Source organism: Crocodylus siamensis, chromosome 7, assembly GCF_052110815.1.
Source record: "Crocodylus siamensis isolate JL-2025a chromosome 7, ASM5211081v1, whole genome shotgun sequence".
NCBI lineage: Eukaryota > Metazoa > Chordata > Crocodylia > Crocodylidae > Crocodylus > Crocodylus siamensis.
Window position 1 is genome coordinate 69,006,072 of NC_143401.1, and position 22,931 is coordinate 69,029,002.

The window sequence follows — 22,931 nt, forward strand, 5'->3', positions numbered from 1 at the left end:
AAGGAATTTGACAGAACTTAAGTAAAAAATATACATTGCAGAACAACATAAAAAATACAGATGTGAGAAAAGTATATGTTGGTAATCTTGGAACTAAAATTTGTGCATCTTAACAGTAGAATTTGTGAAATTGCTTATACAAAGGTAATATTTATACCAAAACTCAAGAGAAGTAATGAAGTACAGCTGGAACTAAATGTCAACCAATAATACTATTAGACATTACATGCTTTAGAATTTTGAAATGTTTTATTTACCCATTAAAATACAACCATAAAAATCTCATAAGACACCACAAAGAGTTAAAAACAAAACAAATTTATTAATAAGCTCAAAAAATAAACCCTAGATATTTTTCCTGGAGATGATCACATGAAGCAAAATCCTATCTGCATACAAGGTCCATTGCCTAGGTATCGCCAGTCTAACGTCAAGAGCTATGGATTTTGCAAGGAAGTTACTTTATTGAAAGCAGTAAATTCTTTAAATGTATTGAAAAGAGATATGCCACAGATGGATACATTTTTTTTCTTCACTTGTAGAGTGCGAATATTCTCCAGGAAATGAATCCCTTAAAAAGGAATGACGGTCATTCTGTTGTGTGCATCTTTTATTGACATGAATTTGGAATGACCACATTAAATGATAACACCACAGAGAAACAATTCGTACCTTGTTTAGGTAATTATTAAAAACAACTCTTGGATATTTTGATAAAACAGCATGGGCTTGTAGTCCTTATGCACAGCATTTTTTTTATTGCTAGGTGGATACTTTCAAAGACCATTCTAGTGATAGTATCTCTGGATGGCATGGTTTGCTTTCACAATCAATCCGGAAACTTTGAAAAAGTTGAAGAAAAGTTTAACTTTTGTCACAGTTCGTTGTGATTATGAAACTCGTACAATGTATCTCAGTTTGGTGGAATCTTTTGTGTTGTTTTGGCTGTCAATTAGAACAAGGGATGTGCGCTGATGATTTTCTATTATTTCAGCAACGCTGTCGAAGCGCTGGATTGAGAAAAGAGAAATCCATTAGAAGTCATTTATACTATGTGGACAACACTGGCAATTGCAAAGACCATTTTCTTTTCTTTCTACCAGTTTCAGTACATGCGATGATAGAACCATGGGCTCCTCTGAGGGGAATGGATAGCCCTAATATGATGATCTCCCGAGTCCCTTCCAGCCCTAATGTCTATGAAATCTATGAAATATAGTGCTTTAAAAACAACTTGAAAGTGCTATTCAAATTGAGTGGACATTACAAATCAGTTCAGTTCGAATTATATCAAAAGTGCTCCTGGATGAAACAGATTGCCCTGAAGTACTTCACAATAATGCTTTAGCTAGGAAGCAGTTGTATGTCTATATGCTATTGAAACACTACAAAGTGCTCTTAAATAAAAAACAAAAACAGAATTTGAAGCACTTGATATATCTGTCTCTGTATGCCCCAAGAGTGTTACCAAATGGTGGCTCTGCTGTTCCAAAACTTAAGCATGCTGTGTCTACAACATTCTTGGCTTCCTTTAGCACAGAATTCAAGCATAGCTTGGTAGAACAGAGAAAATATCAGTACCCATAATGGTATGTTTCTGGTGACACATTTACAGCAATAATGACACTGTACTCCTACAGCTAATCTTATGAAAAGGATTTGGAGGATCCTAGCCTGAGTATCTTATCTCAAATTTTCTTAGGTGATCTGGGAAAACTGTTGGCTTATGAGCAATTAGCAATAAGCCTATTAGCTACCAGCCAGCTGTCAAAGAAAGCTCCAAACATCAGGAAATCTTCAGTCCCTTTCTTTAGAAGTGGGTTTATTTCTCCATGTAAAAACAGTCATACAGGGTCCTACTACCTTTCCTCTTGGCTCAGGCCTCCTGCAGAGGTGGCTCTCCTTGAATTTCTTGATGTCCCTTTAACTGATGCATTTGCAGACCATCATCTGTTCTCTGGCTTCAGACCCATCACCTGAGAGGCAGCTTGACTAGGTTCAGGTAAAGCTAAGTCAAGATCCCTCAAAAGCCATCCTAACCTGTGAAAAAGCTGGGGGTTTTTTGGTTTTTGTTTTAATTTATTTTAATATTTGGGTTTCGAGTCTCCATGCAGCTTTCAAAATAGCTGAATTATGCAAGTGGCATAACATTAAAACTGGAAGAGTTTTAACAGTTTGCATCTTTCCCTTTTTGGTAGGTATTGGGTAGAGAGTGAGTGAACGATTCTAACTACATTTCTCTACCCTTTTTTTTTTTATGGCTGCTCTTTGTTAATGTCACGTGAGCTTCAGAGGAAGGGTGGAGAGGAGTAGTTCCTGAAAGGGTTGAGAGTTTAGACTAAACTACAGCTCTGATCCTGGTGATGACTGTCCAAACATGTATATTTAAAGGCTTCTTACAATTTGTAATAACTCAAATTAGAATTCAATCTGGATTTAAAGTACAACTGTTGTATTCATTTTTCAGTGTAAGGGATATATCTATTGTTTTATGGGTATATTTTCTATTTTCAGGCATCAAGACTTACACTCTTCACTGTAATTTTAAAATACATACTTTAATCTTTATCTACATATGCAAAAGGTTGAAACAAGAAAAATCACTCACCTCCTCACCATTTTTTTCTCTGCCCAGTGCATATTGTTTTGTTGATTCAATAAATCGCACAGGAATATTATAAACTCTCTTGTTATAAAACACAACTAGTGTGTATGGTTGCTTTGAGTCTTGTCCAGAGCTCTTCCTTATTAGAAAAGACCCATCCTAAAATAAGAAACAATGCAGTAACTTTAATAGTTTTCAAAAAAAAAATTGTAGCAGCTTGCTACTTGTTGGTGTCATTGAATTTGTATCATTATTTAATATAACCAATGGAAAAAAATGATGGTGGGGAGAAAAAGCTTCCTCTCTCAACTAAACTTAAGCAGATATTATTTAGCAGGCTTCACTGTTGTCTCAAAAGTCTCTGTCACTGCTGCTGCATGTGCTCTTTCACCCACAGAGACAGGAAGAAAATGAGCATGCAGCAGCCTGTACAGAGGCCATTTTAAGTGAAGGCTTTACAAGCTACTACTGGTATTGAAAAGGCAAGAAAGGAGCGAAAACCTGAGAGGATGAAATATTTGCTGCAGCTTTGTAGAAGCAGCAAAGAAAAGCTGAGAGTGCTAGTGTCAAGATATGCTTCCTATGCAGCAACATCCTACGCTAAAAATTACCCCTGTGTTCTGTCCCTTCTGCCTGGTGGAAACAAGTCCTTCCCAACCTTGGGAATCTGCCTGGTAGTCCTGGTTTTGCCTTATATTTGATGCCCCCTATGGCATTGGACAGAACTTTCAGTGTAGGTAGATATGATCTCAAATGGGAAGTTGAGGTAGTATCTAAAATACTAATTTCTAAATATTCTGTGGTGGTATGTGTGTGCATGTGTTCCAAATGTGGTAGCACCAGTTCCTATGGATACTAGCACTTTCATATGAGACAGTAGGCAGTGCTAGCTGATCTGTGACATGGGGCTTAATATACAGCTGTGCATTACTGCCTGCACCCATCAGGGATGGACATGAACTAGCAGATCTTGTCTCTCGTTGTCTACAGTACTTTTACCTTCTGTCAGACTCTGTGGTGTTAGAGAAGCAGAACAGGAAGGTCCTATCAAGGAGCAGTATCTAAAGAGTTTAGAGCTTACTGCATCCAAATTAGAATCCTGCAGGGAGAGTCTTCTAACTTGTTCAACATGTAGCCCAACCTTTCTTGGAATACTTCTAGTGTGTTCCTCATTCTGTATTTCTAGATTGTCCCTAAAAGAATGAGACTGAATGTGAACAATTTGCTTTACCTTATTTGATCTGTATAATGCATCTTCTGCAGTTTTGCGATCACAGTCAGCAGCATACCAGGTTTTACTATGAACACCAGCATCCTGTAAGAGAAAGAGAGAGAAGCACTGGTTTTCTTTGATAAGACAGAGCAAAATGAGATGACTGTTTCATCTCTGGATTTTGTTGTAATACACAAGCTGTAAACGGGGAATAAACAATGAACCACTTGTACAGTGAGCACTTCAAAATAACAGGTAAAACAAGCATCTGCCAGGAGCTTATATCTTAATTGGACAGATGCAGTGCAAAAAAAAGCTAGCATGTTCAAAACAATTTAAGTGGATTAGTAGTGGTTATGGGGGTAGAAATCCCTAGAGGAGAGGTTTCCATGTAGAGAAAATGATTTTGTTTTTTTAAGCAGAAGGCTATTCCAGTGGAAGATGCAGAAGGAGTATGAAAGATTTGAAAGTTTTTTTTCCATTAATTTAAGTGCAAAAGTATTTATTTAAATACAGGATTTTTAGTTATTCTTTGACCTACTACTTTAATGTAATCAAAATTTCTCACCCTCCAAAAGGCTACATAAAGCTGTCCATGTGTAAACATAGACTTGGGAATATAAATACATATTTTGTCAAAAATCTGACCTAACTTGCTCATAGTCAGAATAAGAGGGCCCTTGTACATGGGAGGAGATTGCCCCTGTTAGTGGTTTAATTGCGTAAGTGTACACATCTGACAGCATGTTATGATTCAATTTTGTAACAGTAAACATGTTCGGCAGTGTATTTCAATTTAAATGACTTTTTTTTTAATGTAGCAAACTAAAACACATCTCATGTATTTTAGTTTGCTATGTAACAAATTATAGTGAGATTCCTCATGTGTACACAGGCCCTATCCAGAAAAGATGCAGGGTGCTAGAAGCCAGGGCATGCCCAGGGAAGCTTGGGCTTGGTGGGTTTGCAGTGTCAGCACACCCAGCTGCCCTCCTGCCACTTTCCCAGGGCCACCAGCCCATTCCCAGGTGGTCTCAGGCACCATTGGATCTCGTGGGTGCTGCCTGTGAGCTGGGGCTGTACCTGTGCAACTAGCACCTGCTTGGGGGCACTGCCGCTGCAGAGGGAAGCACCAGGCCACCCTGCAGCTTAGGGGCTGCATGATCCGACATCATCTTGCATGAGTAGGCTCTTCCAGGGGAATGGCGAGGGGCCGGATTTTTAAATTTCCCCCAACCCTCCTTCCCTCCCATAGCCTGCCTGCATCTCCCATGGCTGGGAAGTGAGCTGCTGGCAGGTTGCACAGGCCCCAAGCTGCAGGGGACCCTAGTGCTTCCCTCTGTGAGAGTGGTGACCCCTGGGCAGCACCCACTTGCTGGTACACCGCCTGGGCGGTCCTAGGAGCCACCACCATGAGGAGAAGCACCCGCCAGGTTGCCCCCTGGCAGCCGGAGAGGTGGGCAGGCTTGGGGGGGTTCAGAAGGATCAGGCCCCTCACTTGGTCTTTTTTTCCTCCCACCCCTCTTTTGGCAGAGCCTGCCTGCTCCATGGAGGGAGGGGGGATCCCAGTGCTTCATTCTAGATTTGACTTTGCAGCATATCTGCTTGAAATACCTCAGGGTCTTCTATAATAACAACACGCTTATTCTGTCTGTCTGGAGCATGCTGGTTGTTTCAGTAAGCATTGTGATTGGCTGTTGAGACAACCGATCGGAGTGCTCCGGACAAAGAATACGCCTATAATTATTATAGATGCTTTTCTTACTCCTGAGCTGTTATGAAGATTGTTTAATATTTGAGATGCTTTGAAACCAAAGATGAAAGCCAGTGTAGAAGGGCTGAGTGTTTTCATTTAAATGATAAAATGTTCTGTACAAAAAAAGTGTAAAATTTTCAATAGTACTTAAATTCCATTTTCAGAAATAACTCGGTTGCTTAGTAGCTTGTGTTCTATTAATTGTCAGTGAGGCTTGAGGTGTTCGGGACTAGATCTACAAAGAGTTTTAGGGCAGAATTCTATTACCCTTTATGCACCCAAATGGCAGTTTTCCAGCCACATACGGCATTTTGACATTTCTGTGCGGGCTTTGATTCTGTTATCCATGTACAGTAGACAAGTACACATCCACACAGCTACTGAGCATGCATTGTTACTGGCCGAGCAGTGCATAAAATAGAAACGTTTTAATAGGAGGGATTGGGAGTGACTTGCCTTGCTGCACAGTACCATCTGATAGTAAGCACACTCCCTTGTGAAGGGGAAGATACGATTTGAACCCTCCCCACGGCAGAAATAAAGAGGCTAGAACCCCAATTTCCCACATTCTTGATGAGTGGTCAAACCATATAAAAGAGGTTACTATCATTTTGTCAGAAAGGGCTGACAAGCTCTAGCTCCCACAGAAGGTTCAGAGCTGCAAATCAGTCATTTCAGATGTTGTTCATATAGCTCACTCTCAGGATAGCTAATACATATTTTACAAGATTTTCTGTATTTTAACCTCTTCACCTATACGTTTTATGTTCATAACATGCTTTTGTGAGGAGTGTGAGATGTCATTTTAGCTTTATATGTTAAGGTAATTGTTTAACAAAAGCTTTATAAATAAATGGGAAAACTTTATAAAATAAGCTTTATAAATAATGGGAGAACTTTTCTTTTATGTAATAATCCAGGAGGCCTTCAAGCATGGAACAGTGTGTATGGAGTTATGATGATAAATGTAATGGGGTAGAGTGGCTCAGATATTATTGTAATGAGTTTTTAGTATAGGAACCAATGCATATCAAAATACAGGATCAGCTTCCCACTGGAACTTTACTGCTTCCAATCGCACACTGTCAGGAATAAGCTATATGAGTGGAGACCTTATTTTGTCGGCTCACAGTTTACAGCTGGCAAAATGAAGGTCTTTGCTGGTGTAAACCCTAAAAATCTATGAGAATATGTATCTTGAGGGGTGTGCTGCAGCAAACAGCAGTATCAGAGAACAGTACTATTTTGGGGGAATATATTGATTTTGAGAGTACTGCTGCGTGTTTTTTTTGTTTTTTCTCCAGTGAAATGGAGATATTTTATTCCATTTTTTGTTTTGCCAATAACAATTATATTTGCTACAAGCTGTTTACTCCAGCATCTGCTGGATTATTCATATAAAAAAGACGTTTACAATAAATATCCAGTGTGATAAACTGTTAAAATTATTCCAGAACTGCAGGTTCTTTGTGTTCCTCACTGCTCTATTATCGTTGTCATGTCAGCCTTTAGAACATTTAGTGTTACCGGCCTTGCATAATGGAGGCTTTGTTCTGCACTCAGTAGAACTATTTTTATCTTGTATGTGCACGACTACTAGGCTAATAAGGGCTGCTCCTTGCAGTTTGTTCCCCCATCATCGGAGAGAGAGATTTTGGAATAAAAGTAGCTGTACTTTCTTAAATTATTCAAAGCCTTAATGTTATAAGAAAAAGTCTTCCAAAAAACCACAAAACTAACTTGGTATTTCTTAGGTTCCATCTCTGCTAATATAACCCGCTCCCCCCCCAAAAAAGAACCCCAAACAAAAAACCCCAAACCAACCAACCAAAAAAACCAAACCTCAACAAAACCCCAAACCTTCCTCTGCCCTCTCCTTCCCCCACTCAGACAAACAAACATGCCTTAAGGAGAGTTATATTTTATGATCAAGATTCTGCCTCATGCATTCCACCGGGCTTCTGCATTGTAATAATTGGCAGGACCATGTTCCAGCCAGGTTGGAACATCGCTACCTAGTATGGCTCACAAGTACGACTCTGTTTTTTGTTAGTGCATTCTGGGATTTCTGAGTACGTATCTATTGATGCAAGAGCTGCAGATGGATTGCTTTGATAAGCAGGTACATACTTTCAGCGAATCTAATTAGCAGCAGAAGAAAGCTGTCAAATAGAAAAATTGAAGAGCAGTTGCATGTTCCTTAGCTCTGCAGCAAGGACAAAGTGAAGTAGAACATCAAGACATACACTTGTAAGCAGGTGGGCGTGCCTTCTGTGGGCAGGTTTTTGTCCTGTTAGGAGCCCTTTGCACCATCCAAACCAGTGTTTCTCAACTTGTGGTATGCGTACCCCTGGGAGTACGTGAGACATGGACAACAGCTAAGTGGGTGCCACACTTTCAGTTTGGCCTGCACCTCCCCCCGCCCAGCGAGTTGGAGGTGTCTTTGCCTGTTCAGACAAGAAGTTCCAGCTGCCACGCCCCCCCCCAGTGCACTGGGGCTTTCACTCCCCAGTGTCAGTGCTGGGGGACAGAAAGGGAGGCCCTGTGCAAGCTGCTTTGCCGCAGGTCGTGGTCTGTGAGGAAAAAGTGGGACTCGGCTCATAGCAGTGAAACCGTAAGTGCCATGGTGGGACTTCCAGTTTCGCTTTTGCTGCGTTGATCAGCGGGAGGTAAGTAAGGTACCAAAGGTTGAGAACCACTGATCCAAACAACAGTCCATAAGCGGGCTTGGGAATCTGCAGCCTCACTGTCCAGCCTTTGATCCCTTTGGAGCCTCTCAGCCAGTCCTTGTAACACTAAACAATAGTCCTTAGTCCGAATAAATACATACATAAAGCAAACTTTTAGGTTTTCTTGGGGCATCAAGAGAGGGCCCTGCAGCTTCTACCTTTCCTAGAGAAACTGCTTTCTCCCCTTGGACTTTTGTTTAGTTGGCTTTGGGTGCCAACTAAACACCCAGAGCTGAACGCACTCCAGGGCTGTCTGTTTCCCTTAAAGAACCTGGCTGCCCTGTTACAGCCCTGTTTTATTTGGTATGGAATTATTTTATGTGATGTGAACTGGGGGGTTGGGAGGATCTGAAACTCAGTTGGTTCACATGTTTTTGAGTTACTATTTACACTGAATGAGAAAACTAGTAGATTCCTACTAACCACAACTAGGTTCACTTTAATCCTATCTAAGCATTATTCTATAGCCTATGTGTTGAGATGCTGTCATGGTGCACTGTAACCATTTTTTGCTTGAACTGGGCATTTAGGTGGTCTATAACATGACAAAAAATTCACCATAGACCAGGCTAGTGGCTACAATTAGGGATGAAATGAAACACCAATACCCTCAGCCCTAGACTATGCTTTTTGGACAGTGGGTAGGGTGAGATAAAGGACTAGAAAATTCCTTTTACAACACCACCTGTGAACACGTGCATTTCCTTTGTATTACCTTTTAGCTAAATTCCATTGTATTACCTTTTAGCTAAATTCTTACCTGGTCTGTGGTATTTAAACCAGCTGAAAGGCTGCTGCGTGGAGGTGTACCCACAATGCGACTTCCAGTGTCTGGTACTTCTGGGAAAGGCAAGTAATGACATGGTTAAGCTTTCATGCTAATTTACTATTATTTTGTTGGGGGTAGGGTTGTTAGAAATAATAACTGTGTCAAGGTTTTAGAAGGCTTTGGGATATCTGACCATTAGAAGGCATTAATGGAAAGAGGGCTATTTTCAATGGGTGGACTTCCCCTAGTATCTGGCATTGTAATCTGGGATTTGGAGCCTGGCATAGCTGATAAAATTTTCAACTAAGATACGGGGGAGGAGTGATTGGAACAAATGGCTAGGTTCTTTACACTTGGTTTGATGCATAGGATAAATAAAATCAGGTGAACAGACTCACAGTAATGGCTAAAAGGAAACCATAGGTTAGGAAAATGGCTAGCAAGGACAAAGAACTAAAACTTGAGACCAATAGGTAGGTGAAGCTGTAAGTGAAAGGCCTGGACATCATTTAATTAGAACTGGAAGTCAGAAATTGGAAATGAGAAACAACTAAAATGCCTGTACACAAATGCAAGGACCCTGGCCAATGAAATGGTTGAGGGAGAACTACTGTTACAGAATGTGAAACTTGACATGGGGCTAACAGATTCACAGTGAAGTAGCAATCTTGACTGATTCACATAGACTGGAGGGTATGCATTGCCAGAAAAGGTAAAAGCAGTGGTATCTTTGTATGCTAATTATATGGTTGACTGTAAATAAATCAAACTGGTTTGGGTCAAAATCATTTTTGGGGTAGGATAGTAGAACCTCTTTTACTGGGATACAGCTAGGGATCTGCTAGAGACTCCTGGGTCAGATTTGGGTGTGCACTTTAATAACAACACAGAGAAAAATAATACCAGAAAAATGTATCATTATGGAGACTATTTCCTACATGCAGATAAGCAGCATTCTATCTGCTAATAATGATAGAGGAGAATTTTTCCTGCATGCAACAGTTGAAGATTCTTCACCAAATAGTCACTGAACCGACAAGGAGTTATGCTTTTTAGGCTTGGTTTCAGGAAGCAGTGAGGACATTGTAGAAGAGGTGGTTATATTAAAAAAAAAAACAACTTTGAGTCAAGGAATCGTGAGTTGATTCAGTTTTAATTAAAAGAAAGTATAAACAAAAATAGATCTGCAAGTTAAGATTTTCAGTTCTAAAATGGCAGTGAAGTCTACTGGACTGAAGTGTTCAGGGAGCTAAATATGAAGGAACCCTAGTTTTGTATTCTGAAATTTCATCTCTGGATTTATATAACAAGCAAGGGGAAGAACTCGTAGGAAATGTCTCTAGAATCAACTGAATGAATACCATCTCTAAAACTACTGAGATAAAGCTTATAACTTGCATGCAGCTAGCACCCCACCTGGGTGGCCCTCGGGGTGACCACTGCTATGGAGGGAAAGCCTGGGACCCCTGCAGTTATGGGGCTGCCTAGCCCAGAAACAGCTCATGCAGGCAGGCTCCACTTGGGGGGCAGGGGCCTGATCCTTTTTTGTTTTTTCTCCCACAGAGCCTGCCCACATCTCCCACAGCCAGGGTGGGGAGCTGCTGGGAGGCCCTGAGTTGTGAAGGGCCTTGGATCTTCCCTCCATGGTAGCGGCACCCCCTGGGGCCACCCAGGCAAGTGGCTAGTGGGCAGGTGCTATTCCAGCTCACAAGCAGCACCCACCAGATCCAACTGTTCCCTGAGCCTGAACTGGGGCAGCACCCACACACTAGCAGCCTGCCCAGGTGGCTCCAGAGGGTGCTGCTGCCATGGAAGGAAGGACTGGAGCCCTCCACAGCTTGGGGGCTGCTCAGCCCACTGGCAGCTCATTCCCTAGCTGTGGGAAATGTGGACAGGCTCTGTGAAGAAAATGATTGGGCCCCTCACTGCTGCTGCCTTCAGCCCACCTCTCCCATGGCAGGGGGGCAAGCTGTCAAAGGCTGATGCATTACAGATAGTTACACTGCAAACTAAACTACATGTGGATGTGGTATAGTTTGCAACCTAGCAAACTAAATCATAGAAAACCCCTGCATGTGTACAGCGTGATGCAATTAAACCACAAAAATGGCCAATTTTCATCACGTGTACAAGTGACTCTTCTAGGCTAAATGAAGCCACTTCTTTCAATCATGGGTCATGTTTTCTAACTTCTGTTAATTTTTTGTTGCTTTATTCTGGACTATTTCCAATTGGTCCATGTCTCTTTTTGAAGCTGAGACGTTACAAGTACAGAATTGAGAGAGAGGATTATATTGTGTCTTACAGATGATACTCCTGTTTCTATACCTCAGCCAAACGTTTGCCTTTTTTCCAGCCCAATGCCATTGCTGACTTGCATTTCGTTTGTCAGCCAGTATAACCCCTATTATAACTACTCACTTTGCAAAGCTATTCAGCAGAACTGTTGCTGTGCCAGTCATTCCCTTTCTTACGTTTACATTCTTGCCAAATGTAGTCTACATCTGGAATATTGTGTACAGTTCTGCATGGGTGGATCTAGGGTTTTGAAAAGGGGGGTGCAGATGGTATGGCACATCACTACTTATAACACAACATATTTTTCTACAGTTAAAGAGAAACTAAAGCTTTACAAATATGCTAGGGAGTTAACACTATAGTATTCAATTTAAGATCAAAGCAAAAACAAATATGCAAGTTTTGGAACATTCACTAACTTGCTAGGTTAGATATAAGCTTTAACAAAACACAAGAAACTAGGCAAAAATAGAATAGAAACAGAAATTCTGGTTTTCTCTGATTAAAAATCCCCAATTTTCAGATTAAAAAAAAGTAACCCAAAATCCCCATGTTTCCATAATTGAAATGAAAGAGCACTAATAAATATAATCTATATCTAATAGTGGTGGTTCATTTTAATCATGGAGAAATGTGGGTTTTGGGTTACTTTTTTTTTTAAATCCAAAAAAAAATAAAAATTCCCAACTTTCGATCAGAGAGAACCAGGATCCCTCATTAGATAGACAGATATCTCTGATTCACATGCCTAAAACAAAATCTAACTTTCCTGAGCAGCTTGACAGTGCCTCCAATACTTCACTGTCAGTTATTTCAACGCTTGAGTTAATATTACCACAGTTAAGGTTAAGGATTTTGCTAGAGCTAAAAACAGTCTGTAGGGCTATGAAATGAGAGATATTACCATCAATGGCTAACAGATAGTTATACTGCAGAAGAAAGGATAGTTTGAAGAGTGGAACATCAAGACAATTAAAAATTATCTTAAAGGTTAGAGGGAGATTAGCAGGAATCGGGGAGATAACGAGCCATGAAGTCAACTGACTCCTTCAGTCCCCACTCCCCATGCTGGCTGCTCTGTTGTGCAGGGAGAAAGATGGACACCAGGGCAGCTGGCTGGAGGCAGGGCTGGGGACAGAGCAGGCTGAATTCAAGTGCACCACCCTGCGAGGGAAGGTAAGCAGGGGCCTGCAAAGCAGACTGGGATGTCAGCAGATAACAACCTAACTTGAGTTGGGATGGCAGCTAGTACACAAGTTTGATAGACCAGTCTAACCTAAATCTGATACCACATCAATCCGGGTTTATCTTAGACTGGGTTCCATTATTTTTAAACCAGAGCATGTATGCTGAACTTCTCTTGTCACAGGGTTTAGACCAGTTTCCAGCCACTTATACTGGTTTATGTGTAATGTCTGTGCCTGACCAAAAAGCTTGGCTTGTTTAACTGAACAAACTAAAGCTGCCAGGCAGTATAACTTGCTTTTATAAATACATTGGTGGTAAAAAAAAAAAAAAAAAAAAAAAAAAAACCAGGGTAGGAGAACAGTTTTCTAAGCTAAAGGAAAATGCTGGTGTGAAAAAATGTATAGACTGACCATTGACTGGAAATTAGAATTCACACTGACCATTTAAAGACTGACTTTCTGAAACAACCTGCCAGTAGGAATAGTGGTAGTGAAAAACCTAACACATTTTAACATGGAGTGAAGTTTATGAGAGGACATGTATGATTTGCTTCCTGTAATATCAAACGACTGGATTTGATAGGAGTACAAGTCTCTTTTAATTGCATGCTCTATGTTCCTAACTGTTGGATGAGGGTATAGGGAGGGATATTTATTCTACTGTGAGAGAGAGCCCAATATCCTCCCAAAAATAATACAGCTCATTAAAGATCTCTGATAATTTAAAACCATTCTATGGAAGTGCTGAAGGTTTGTTATTTATATTAACATATGATCTATTTTACCCTTCTGCCTGTGAAAAAATAATGAATACATTCTGTCCTAAATTTTGAACTGTAAATTGAACTATTTCCAAATGTCTTGTAAATGTATTACTTACACATATGAACGTAATCATTAACGGAAGTAGTACTTTTTTCCTGTAGTGCAAGAACAAATGGTTGAATTCTATATAAACTCCCATCTGGTTTTCAAGCTGCAGAAGCCTGAACCTGCCCAGAAAATGTCATACTTGAGGTTCTAGGGTGCTATAGGAGCAAGATGAAATTTTTAATTTTACAGGACTCAACATGAATGGTTTCAGGTACAGACTTCCAGAAGCACCAAGTGGAGTCAGGTACTTGACTTTACTTGACTTTCCCATTAAGACTCCCATAATTGTACTCGTTTAGCTAATAAAGTATAGCCAGGCAGGCATTTTAATTTCATTATTATATGTAGTAGAGACTAGTGTATTCAGAAACCAATGACTCGATGATTTCAGTTGCCACATACACAATCTCAGCTTAATCAAAAATGAAAGTTGTACTTACTTGGTAAGGTTGGTGGCTTTTGAGGTAATGGCCTGAAATTGAAATATTTAAGAGATTATGGGAAGATCTGAAGAGATGTACTCTTATGTTTTAGAAACAGTGAACATGCAGAATGTGGGCAGTGATACGTATGTGCCTTATTGAGACTGAAGACCAAAGCCCAGATTTTTGATCCATCTAGGCACTGAAATACGATTGAACTGATTTGAAATCAGTTGATGTTAGTCATCAAGGAATCTTAAAAAAACAAAAACAAAACCCTGTCCTTAACTAACTTCAGCCTCTGAACAGGGTATATATATCCTTTTTTGGTCACTTTTTTTTTCATTCTGTGGGTACATTTATCATACTGTATTTTTGGAACTGTGAGTGATCAGGGCTTCAGGAAATACAACTTTATAAAAAGGGAAGTAGAAGCCACAGTGAGGAGACTGCTTCCCTCTGAATTTCTCTTGTGATTTTGTTCAACCTCAGTAGCAAGTGCAAGTATCCATAGCCATAAGAAAGGAAATGAAAATAGATTTTACTTCTGGCCTCCAGGTAGGGGTGGAAGTGGGATCTCTTGAGTAGAACCTCTGCTCCTTTCGACTGTAGGTACCTCTGTAATTTGTGGGGGGAAAAATAGGTAGATTAGGTTTAAAGTAACCTGCTTGAAAATGATCACCCCAAATGAGAGATGATTTAAATTTCTGTCTCTGTCTCTCCCCAAATTCATACACACTATCAAGTACCCAGAGCCATTCTGTATGCAGAGCCCCTCACTGATTCAGTTAGGGACTTCTCACAAATGAGTCATGTGATGTCATCGATTAAAACTAGAGAATTATAGCATAGATTACTTAAAGAACAATGCCAGCAACTGAAAAAGGTAAACAATAAAGGTCTGATTCTTCCACCTTTACTCACTTCAGGGCTAGGGACAGAAGTAACACAAACTGGTTTAAGTGATCAACAAGGATCCTGGTTTTCTCTGATTAAAAAAAATCCCCAAATTTCAGATTTAAAAAAGTAACCCAAAATCAACATTTTTCTATGATTAAAATGAAACACTACTAATAGCTAGATAGTGGTGTTTCATTCTGATCATGGAAAAATGTGGATTTTGGGGTTTTGTGTGTTTTATTTTTTTAATTTGAAAGTTGGGTGGTTTTTTTTTTTCTTCATATCAGAGAAAACCAGGATCACTTGTGATCAGAAACCAATTTAAACCTGTAGCAAAACAGAAGTTCAGTGTACGTAAACCACTTTCAAAATGGCTGAAACTGGTTTAAAATAAACCTGGTTGACTGTAGTATCAGATCGGGTTAAGGTCAAACCAGTCAAAAGAACCTATGTCCCACGTTTAAGTTAACTTAGTCCCCCAGCATCCCAGTTTGCTTTGCAGCCCTGGGCTGGGCTGTGCTGTCTGCTTCAGCAAACAGGGTTGGCCCCACTCCTCTGCTTGCTAGCTGGAGCACTATCACTGCACCTACTGGCTGAGAAGGGGGTGCGGGTGGGAAACCCTGCTCAGGACTGCAACTGGGGTCTGCCTGGCAGGGGTGCAGCAGCCCCTGCCAGGCTTTTCCCTGTTCAAGGGCAGGGCACATGGCCAGACCCTGGCCAGCACACTGAAGCAGAGATGAGGGAGGGGGTTTAATCCCCCCACTCTCCCCTCTCCCACCAGCATGGGACCCCAGCCAAGATCTGTCTGGCAGCCTGGCAGGGGCTGCTGTGCCCCCTTCTCCCCACTGATTGAGCAGCAGGGGCAGGCTCATAGGAAAGGAGAGGGAGTGGGGGTTTAAACTCCCATTCCCTTCCCCACTTTGACTCAGGCTGCCAGACTGGGATTGGCATCTGGCCATACTCCCTGCTGCTTGGGGATGGAAATCCTGCCAGTAGCTGCTGTGCCCCTACCAGGCAGACCCTGGTTGGGGTCCCGTGCTGGTGGGAGAGGAGAGAAACGTGAATTAAACCCCTTCCCCTCCTTTGCTGTCTGGCTGTGCCCCTGCCACCACTGCTTGAGGGGGAGGTGGGGGGAGCCTGGCACCTGCTAGGCAGATCCTGCCCATAGGAGAGGGGAGGGAGTGGGTTTTATACCTCCCCTCCCACCCCCCCCACCTTCACCTCAGGCTGCTGATACAGGGCTGGCATCTGGCTGTGCCCCCCACCCCCAAATCACTATAGTGGGGAGTGGGGGAACTCTGTCAGGGGATGCTTCCCCCGTCTCCCTCTAGGCACACCCTGGCTAGGGACTGCAGGTCAGAGTGAGGGTTTAAACCCCTCCACAATCATACTCAGCGGCCTCCTGGGGCCTGGCCTTTCCCCTACCCCAGCTTGAGCAGGGAGGTGGGGAGAAAGCCTGGAGGGCTTCTCTCCAGCCTTGTGGTCCCTGTTGAAGGGAAGGAAGAGCTTGCTCTAGTTCACCCCCCCCACCCCCCAGCAGGCATGTGGCTGCATTTCCAGAATCAAAACTGAATCTCTATTCACTTGCTTCTCAATTCAATCTATGCTGTTTTGTAGGACTGTGTGAAACTTCAGTTGCTGATTTGATTTGGCTCAATTTGGTGGCTGAATCTCTGAATAAAAATCGAATCAGGAGGCCCTTTAATCTCTCCAAATTGAATCAAAACCCTTCAAATTGATTCAGAAAGATTTGACGATTTGGACATAGACACACCTTGAGGTATGTAGAAAAAACATTTAAAGCTATCTGGCAGCTCATGAATGCTGTGATGGTGGGGTGGATAGAGTGTCCCACAGGAGCACGGAGGGGAGGGGTCCTCAGCATGCTCGACAGCAGACCTGGAAGTGGACCAGAAGCATTTCCGGCCCAACTCTGGGTTCGCTGGTAAGCACGCTAGCCCTTCTACCCCACCCCACAGGAGGCCCACATGCCTCCCTGGCTTGGCAACTGGTGCCTCCTGGGCCCGGGGAGGGGGCACCAAGGGTCCCCCTGTGGCCGATTGCCAAGCCGGGAGGGATGTGCACTCGGCGGTGGACCCAGTTCTAGGTTCGCTGCCAAGCACACAGTGTTTTCCCCCCCGCCACGCTCTTGTGGGATGCTTCATCTGCCCCACCATCGCAGCATTCATGAGCTGCACCTGGTTTGAAAGCTATGTCTATGGCCGAATCACTGCTTCTCCAAATCAACTTTGAATCTTCAGATTCAGCTGAATTGAACTGGGGACAGTGACCTGAATTAACTAATTGAATTACCGTCCCTGTTTCGGGACAAATCAAATATGGCCCATTTCACACATTCATACTGTTTAGACTAACCTGCAAAGATTGAAATGATTCAGTCAGCCGTTTTGAATGTAATACTCATTGTGAGTAAAGTACCTCATTTGGTTTGTAAACGGGTTGACCAACCTTTTACCACTGTGAGCTACCACTTATGTCCCAGCTAGAGCTATGGGAGGCAAATCTCTCCCTCCTTCCCTTCCCTGCTGACCAAAGCTGCGTATACTCACTTTTCCCACCAGCCCTATCTCCTATGGCAATGGAGAGGAACAAATTCTGTGTTAGGGTATGTAAGAGCAGCAGGGAAGGCTGAAAATGGGGGTGCTGCAGAGGAGATGGGCAGCACGTGCTGCCTTCTATCCCCTGTGCCACCTCAGGCTGGACACTGTCTATGGGCTGGGTCTGACCTGTGGGGCATAGACTGCTGACCCCTGATCTTTATCACTAAAAAGCAACAATTGGGATGTGATGCTTGTATTTCTCTCATGTTTTATAAGACAAAGTTAAATTCTGGGGAACATAAACAATTGTGCACAGAAATAATTTACCTTCATTAACAATCAAGTTATCTCTGGGTGGCAAACTTGGTTTCTATAAAAAAAAAAAAAAAAAAAAAAAAAAAAAAAAAAAGCCAGTAAGAAATACTTGAAGGACATCAATCTAATATTTTGCATAGCAGATTTTGCTATAAAGGAGCTTGGTTTTCAGCTTTATACAAAACTTTTCACTCAGTTAAATTCTAGATATAAACTGCATGGATGCTGTATAGCCACAAACATGGATGCACTCCTGAATAAACATTATAGAATAATAGTATACAAAAGTTGTATCAAAAGGCTGTTGGGTTTTTGCATCTGAAACATGCTACACAGTGTACATGTTCATTCTTGCTTCCTGCTGGAGTGTTTGCAACAGTTTAAATTAGGGATGAGTAAAATCCAGCTTGTGGATTTATCTGGCCTGTGGCAGGTCCTTTGGCCCCACCCAGCTCAGGCACAGGAGCAGCCCAGGCCATGGCATGTGCAGCTGGTTATGCCACTCCCAGATGAGCAATGGGGCTAGTGTGGATTCTGCTTCCTGGCAGCCCCAGTGGTGATGGCTCCTTCTGGCTGCCACTGCCAGTGTCACCACCATTGTCACTGAACTTGGCCCCACTGCCTAGGCACCCCAGACCATCCACCCCACACCCACTGCCAGGGGTGCTAGATGTAGTGGGTGGGTAGCGATTTCTGGCAAAACCCACTCCCTCCCCTCTTTCTGATGGAGACCGGCTTGGGGCCCCTGTGAGCAGGGCATGCTTGGCCAGGAAGATGAGATGTGGCTGCAGGTGGGCAGAGTGTGACATCTGGGAGTGGGACAGGCAGCCAGAGCTGGGGTCAGGGCAGGGATCATGGGGCAATAACTGGTCTAGTAATCTACCACTTCAGGAGTTTTGGCGAGCTGTTGCAGGCCAGGGAGAGGGAGGAAGGGGGGAAGTACTGACCTAGCCTGAAACAGCTCACCAAAACTCCCTATGTGGCCCTCCAGCCCAAATAATTGCCTTGGTTTAAACCCAAAATCTTTCCATAGCAATTTTAAAAATAACTTTAATATTCTTAAACAAATCAAAGTTTCTATATCATATTTGAAACTGTAACTTTGCAACATTCATTGAGCTAGAAGAAATTCAAAAGTAAATGCACTGTAAAATATATCAAGTAAATTTGGGGGATGGGGTTCAGTTTCAATAATCCAAGCTATTAGGTAAAATAATTTTGCTTAAAATATGTATTTTAAGGTGATAATATCCCCTTAAATAGATACGGTAACTGGCTAGCTCCAATGGAATACAAATACTGGAGATATACCTGGTAGTGACCAATTCTTAGGAATTTATAGTGATTGGTGGGAGGAAGAAGTACTGAAGATGACCAGTGTAATGTTGACTTGAATCATAGTGGTGAATAATCCCATAGGTGTATTAACCTGAATATACTGCATATTGTCATAGTAAACAATCATGGAATACACTCTGAGTTGGGTAAGGGCATGTGTGTAAAATATCAAGAAACCTGTTATTTAAATGATTTTTCTATTTCAAATTGGCAGGAACCTGGTGGTTGGGATATGGGGGAAGCAGTCTTTTGTGTAAAGCGCTTTCTGGATGTTTATGCAATTACGATCAGATGGATTTTGCAACATAAACTTGGAAGCATTTCAAACCTAGAAATATGAGCAAAATGGACACAAGTAAAATCTAGAATGGGGTGCTCAATGACTTTCACATTTTAAGATTTTGATATCCTAAAATTTCACCAAATTTTTCTGAACCAAAAATTAAAATGTTTGGTTTGGGTCAAAATCCTTCTTTGATTTTTAGATCATTTCTTCTCCCTATATTCACTTAAATTTTTAAATGAAAAGTTGTTTTGAATTGGAAAGTAAGATTTTTTTTTCATAACTTTCAGAAAGAAAAACATTTGGAATTTAAAAATTATTTCAGAACAAAAACTTTTGTTTTGAAAAATTAATTAAGCCAAACCTTCCCAATAAAGCTTTTGGTCCTAACAAATTAATATTTTTTCCAGTGAAAAGCATTTAGTTGAAGAATCTCAGACTTCCTCTATTGTACTTTGTACACTGAGCTATCGCTCATCAAAGGGTAGCGTTTTGTTTTCATTCTCTACATTACTCGCACAGAAGTCAGGGTTACTTTTTTCTACAAAAAAGTTGAGGGCAGAACATGGACCCATTTAATTCCTGTTTTATTTCCAGAGTCCCAAAAATGTGGATTCTGTCACTCTGTCATGGGCCAGAGGCTCCAAATATTGATCATTGTCTTGGGGAAAGGCCACAAGTACATGTATATTTAATCAGAACTTTTTTTTCCAGGAGCACCCAAGTATTTTTCCCCATTGCTGCTTAGCTCATGTAGACCCATACTCAAATCTTATTCAAAAGACAGTTAATTTCTACCCATTATAACCCTCCACTTTCTACCATTAAATGTTTTCTGATGGTATCAGATGTATATTTATTATCAAATTTATATTGGACAAAATTACAGGTAAGAAGCTGTATTATCATGAAAATACAAAGTCAACTTACAGATGGTATTACTGGATTAGGGGTTTTCTTTCTGAGAATTGAAAAAAAATAAATGGTTACTTGACACACAGGATAGAATGAATGGAACAATTAAATATCCAGGTAACTGCTGGCACCAACTACTGGAAAGGTTATATTTTGGGTTAAATCCTACCCATTCTTGGGTGTTGTAGCAAAGGGGAAAAGAAGGGCTGAGATCGTTGTATGTACTTTGTTCCAAAGAAATCAGAAAATATCCTACTATGACGTGTAAGAAAGCACTGTAGAACACAATATGGCATTGCATTGAAAAAGAATGTAAAGGAAGAAAAAGGAACAGGACTGCTGTGACAGACTTACCTGATCAAACTCCAGTGCGCCTGGGGGCTCCAATCCTCAATTCCTATTGGTGGAGCCAATCCACCAATTGGGAATAAGCTGGGGGAAAGTGGGCACCACCCCTTTCCTGAAGGGAGGGGGAGCAGAGCCCCTGAAGCAGATAAAAGGAAAGTGTGCTCGTCACGCTGGGAGGCGATGCGGCGAGGGATGGTGAGGAGAGAGGAGCTCTGGAGAAGACTGTCATCGGGACCCCTCCTGAGCCTTGATGGTGCATGGATCGGCAAATGGTGCTCAGGCTCTGGGAGCTGCTCGAGGCGGCTTGAGCCTGTGAACCTGGCAAGCAGCTGGGTGGGCAGTATATGGATCAGCTCATGGACAGTTGATCTCAAGAGCAGCTCAAGGCCACTCAAGTTAGCTCCAGCTCTAGGCCAGGTAACTGGAGCCCTGTAGTGTGGCTCAACATTAAACTAAAAGCCCCAGTGCCCAGACCAGGGGAAAGACCCTGGCATGAGGCCAGGGAACCAGAGCCAGTAAGGGCTTGGCTCCCATAGGAGTGCCCTGGGTGCCCAATGCAGGGCACCAGGCCATCAAGAGGAGCTTGCAGGACTGGCCACCAGGGGATGAGCCTCATCATCTTCAGAGCGGGAGTGTAAGTTGTTGGGGAAGTGGGTCCCACAGAGGAGGTGGGCTTGGGAGAGGAGGGTCTGCAGCCTCCAGGGTGTGTCCACATCTTGAGGCCCTAAGGGGCTCTAGGGAACACCCTGTGGGGTACTGAATGCACCCCATATTTTGTGATTGGTGTTTGCTTTGTACTGTAGATGTTAATATAGTTATGGAAACTCCTTAAGGGGGTTTATATGGGTTACCTGTCTTCATTACCTATGTATGTTTACTGTCTATTATCTGAACTTACCTGTATTGTTGCCTGTGAACGTCTATTGCATTGCTACCTCAACTTACCTGGGTCTGTCTGAGTTGATGCTTATATGTGTTTATTGTGTTGATGCCTTGACTTGCGTGTTCCAGGGTGTTAATGTTCATCTGTGCAGGGGGGTTAATTATTGCTTGCGCTGTGGAACACCTATACTGAGTTCCCAGTTACCTGTTCTATGTTCTGCATTCCCTTGAAGTGGTGCAGTGTGTTGCAGGTTATTGTATATAGTGTCACATACCAATTCTACTGTAAATATTTAATGTCTCTTATTCATATTGATTTTTGTATAGCAGTACATTTGTATATAGTTAAGTGCTTTGTCCCAGTCTGGCTCTATAGAGAAAAGAGGGAACTGCTCCCTGGTGGCAGGCCCCTCTCACAGCACTCTTGCCTAGCCACACCATTCCTTCCAGTTGTGGACAGCACACACCACTGGATGTACCTGGGCTACGCTATCTTTATTTCTAGGTACTTCTGCAGATCCGATCCCTTTAGTGGCTGACTGTCTTTAACTGGCCAGCCAGGTATCCTGTAACTAAGGGCCTGAACTAATTGGCAACAATGCTCACAGAAGTTCTAGTATGGCCTGCCAACAACAATCCTCTCCTCTCCTCTTATGCTCAACTCACAAATAGCAAGACAGATAACTCCCACTTTTTACTGGCTGCCTCTACCAAGGATAGGATTTAGCTCAGAATAAATCAAGCAATTAACAGTTAAAGAGAAACAGTGAGATATGTTACTTACATGGCCCTTGGTAATGGTGATGGAGCTGCACCAGAAGGAAATTTGGATTCCTGCGCTCCACTGCTGCCATGACCTAAATAACCACATAAATATAATATACTCAATATGTTAACTTATCCAAACATTGTTTTTTACTGTTCCTTATTTAACTGGTATACTAGAACTGCCCTGGTATGTACAGACTCAAATAAAAATACAGTTTCCCCTCAGGAAGCTGTTTCCTGACTTGTTTTCACATTAGTGAACTGTTAAATAACTTAATTAAACTTCCTTTAACACTGATGGTTGTGGTTAAAATTACAGAAAGATACCAGTGTTTTTTTAAGGTCACAAATTGTATACTGATCATGTATTCAGTAGGAAATACTTACTTTCGTCATTATCATGTGCGTCGTACCTGTCACGCTCCTGAAATTTGAAACATAAACGTTAAATGACTTTCAAAGCAGTAGTTGGGGGGGGGGGGGGGTGGAAAAAAGAAAGATAAATATGTAAAGCACGAGTTCTAAGATATTCTAGATGAGTAACAGGATGGACATATTGTACCAAGGTCTCAGTATGCAGGTAGGTACTGTTTGCAGATAATAATACTCTATAGTTCTTCCTGTGTCTCATTCAAGTATTTGAAATTGTTTAATAAGTAATTAACCTTTTACACCCTAGTATTTAGACACTGGATCTGGAACTCCATGTACTCTGCAGTGAAGTGGTCCTACACTAGGGTGACCATCTTTTCAAAACGGAAAGGCAGGG

General features: G+C 42.0%; 1 protein-coding gene across 4 annotated transcripts in view; it reads right to left on the minus strand.

Moving 5' to 3' along the window:
* Nucleotides 1-227: 227 nt before the first annotated feature.
* BLNK (B cell linker) overlaps nucleotides 228-22,931 on the minus strand; it is a 156,265-nt gene continuing 133,561 nt past the window's right edge. For all 4 annotated transcript variants that reach the window (XM_090057567.1, XM_090057566.1, XM_090057570.1 and 1 more), the window contains 10 exons: nucleotides 22,550-22,586; nucleotides 22,179-22,251; nucleotides 20,180-20,210; nucleotides 17,641-17,683; nucleotides 14,398-14,470; nucleotides 13,871-13,902; nucleotides 9,064-9,143; nucleotides 3,837-3,920; nucleotides 2,609-2,764; nucleotides 228-1,010 (listed from right to left, as the gene is read on the minus strand). In XM_090057567.1, the coding sequence (XP_089913693.1) occupies nucleotides 891-1,010; nucleotides 2,609-2,764; nucleotides 3,837-3,920; nucleotides 9,064-9,143; nucleotides 13,871-13,902; nucleotides 14,398-14,470; nucleotides 17,641-17,683; nucleotides 20,180-20,210; nucleotides 22,179-22,251; nucleotides 22,550-22,586 (729 nt within the window). In that variant the 3' untranslated portion in view covers nucleotides 228-890. The remainder of the gene's footprint in view (nucleotides 1,011-2,608; nucleotides 2,765-3,836; nucleotides 3,921-9,063; nucleotides 9,144-13,870; nucleotides 13,903-14,397; nucleotides 14,471-17,640; nucleotides 17,684-20,179; nucleotides 20,211-22,178; nucleotides 22,252-22,549; nucleotides 22,587-22,931) is intronic.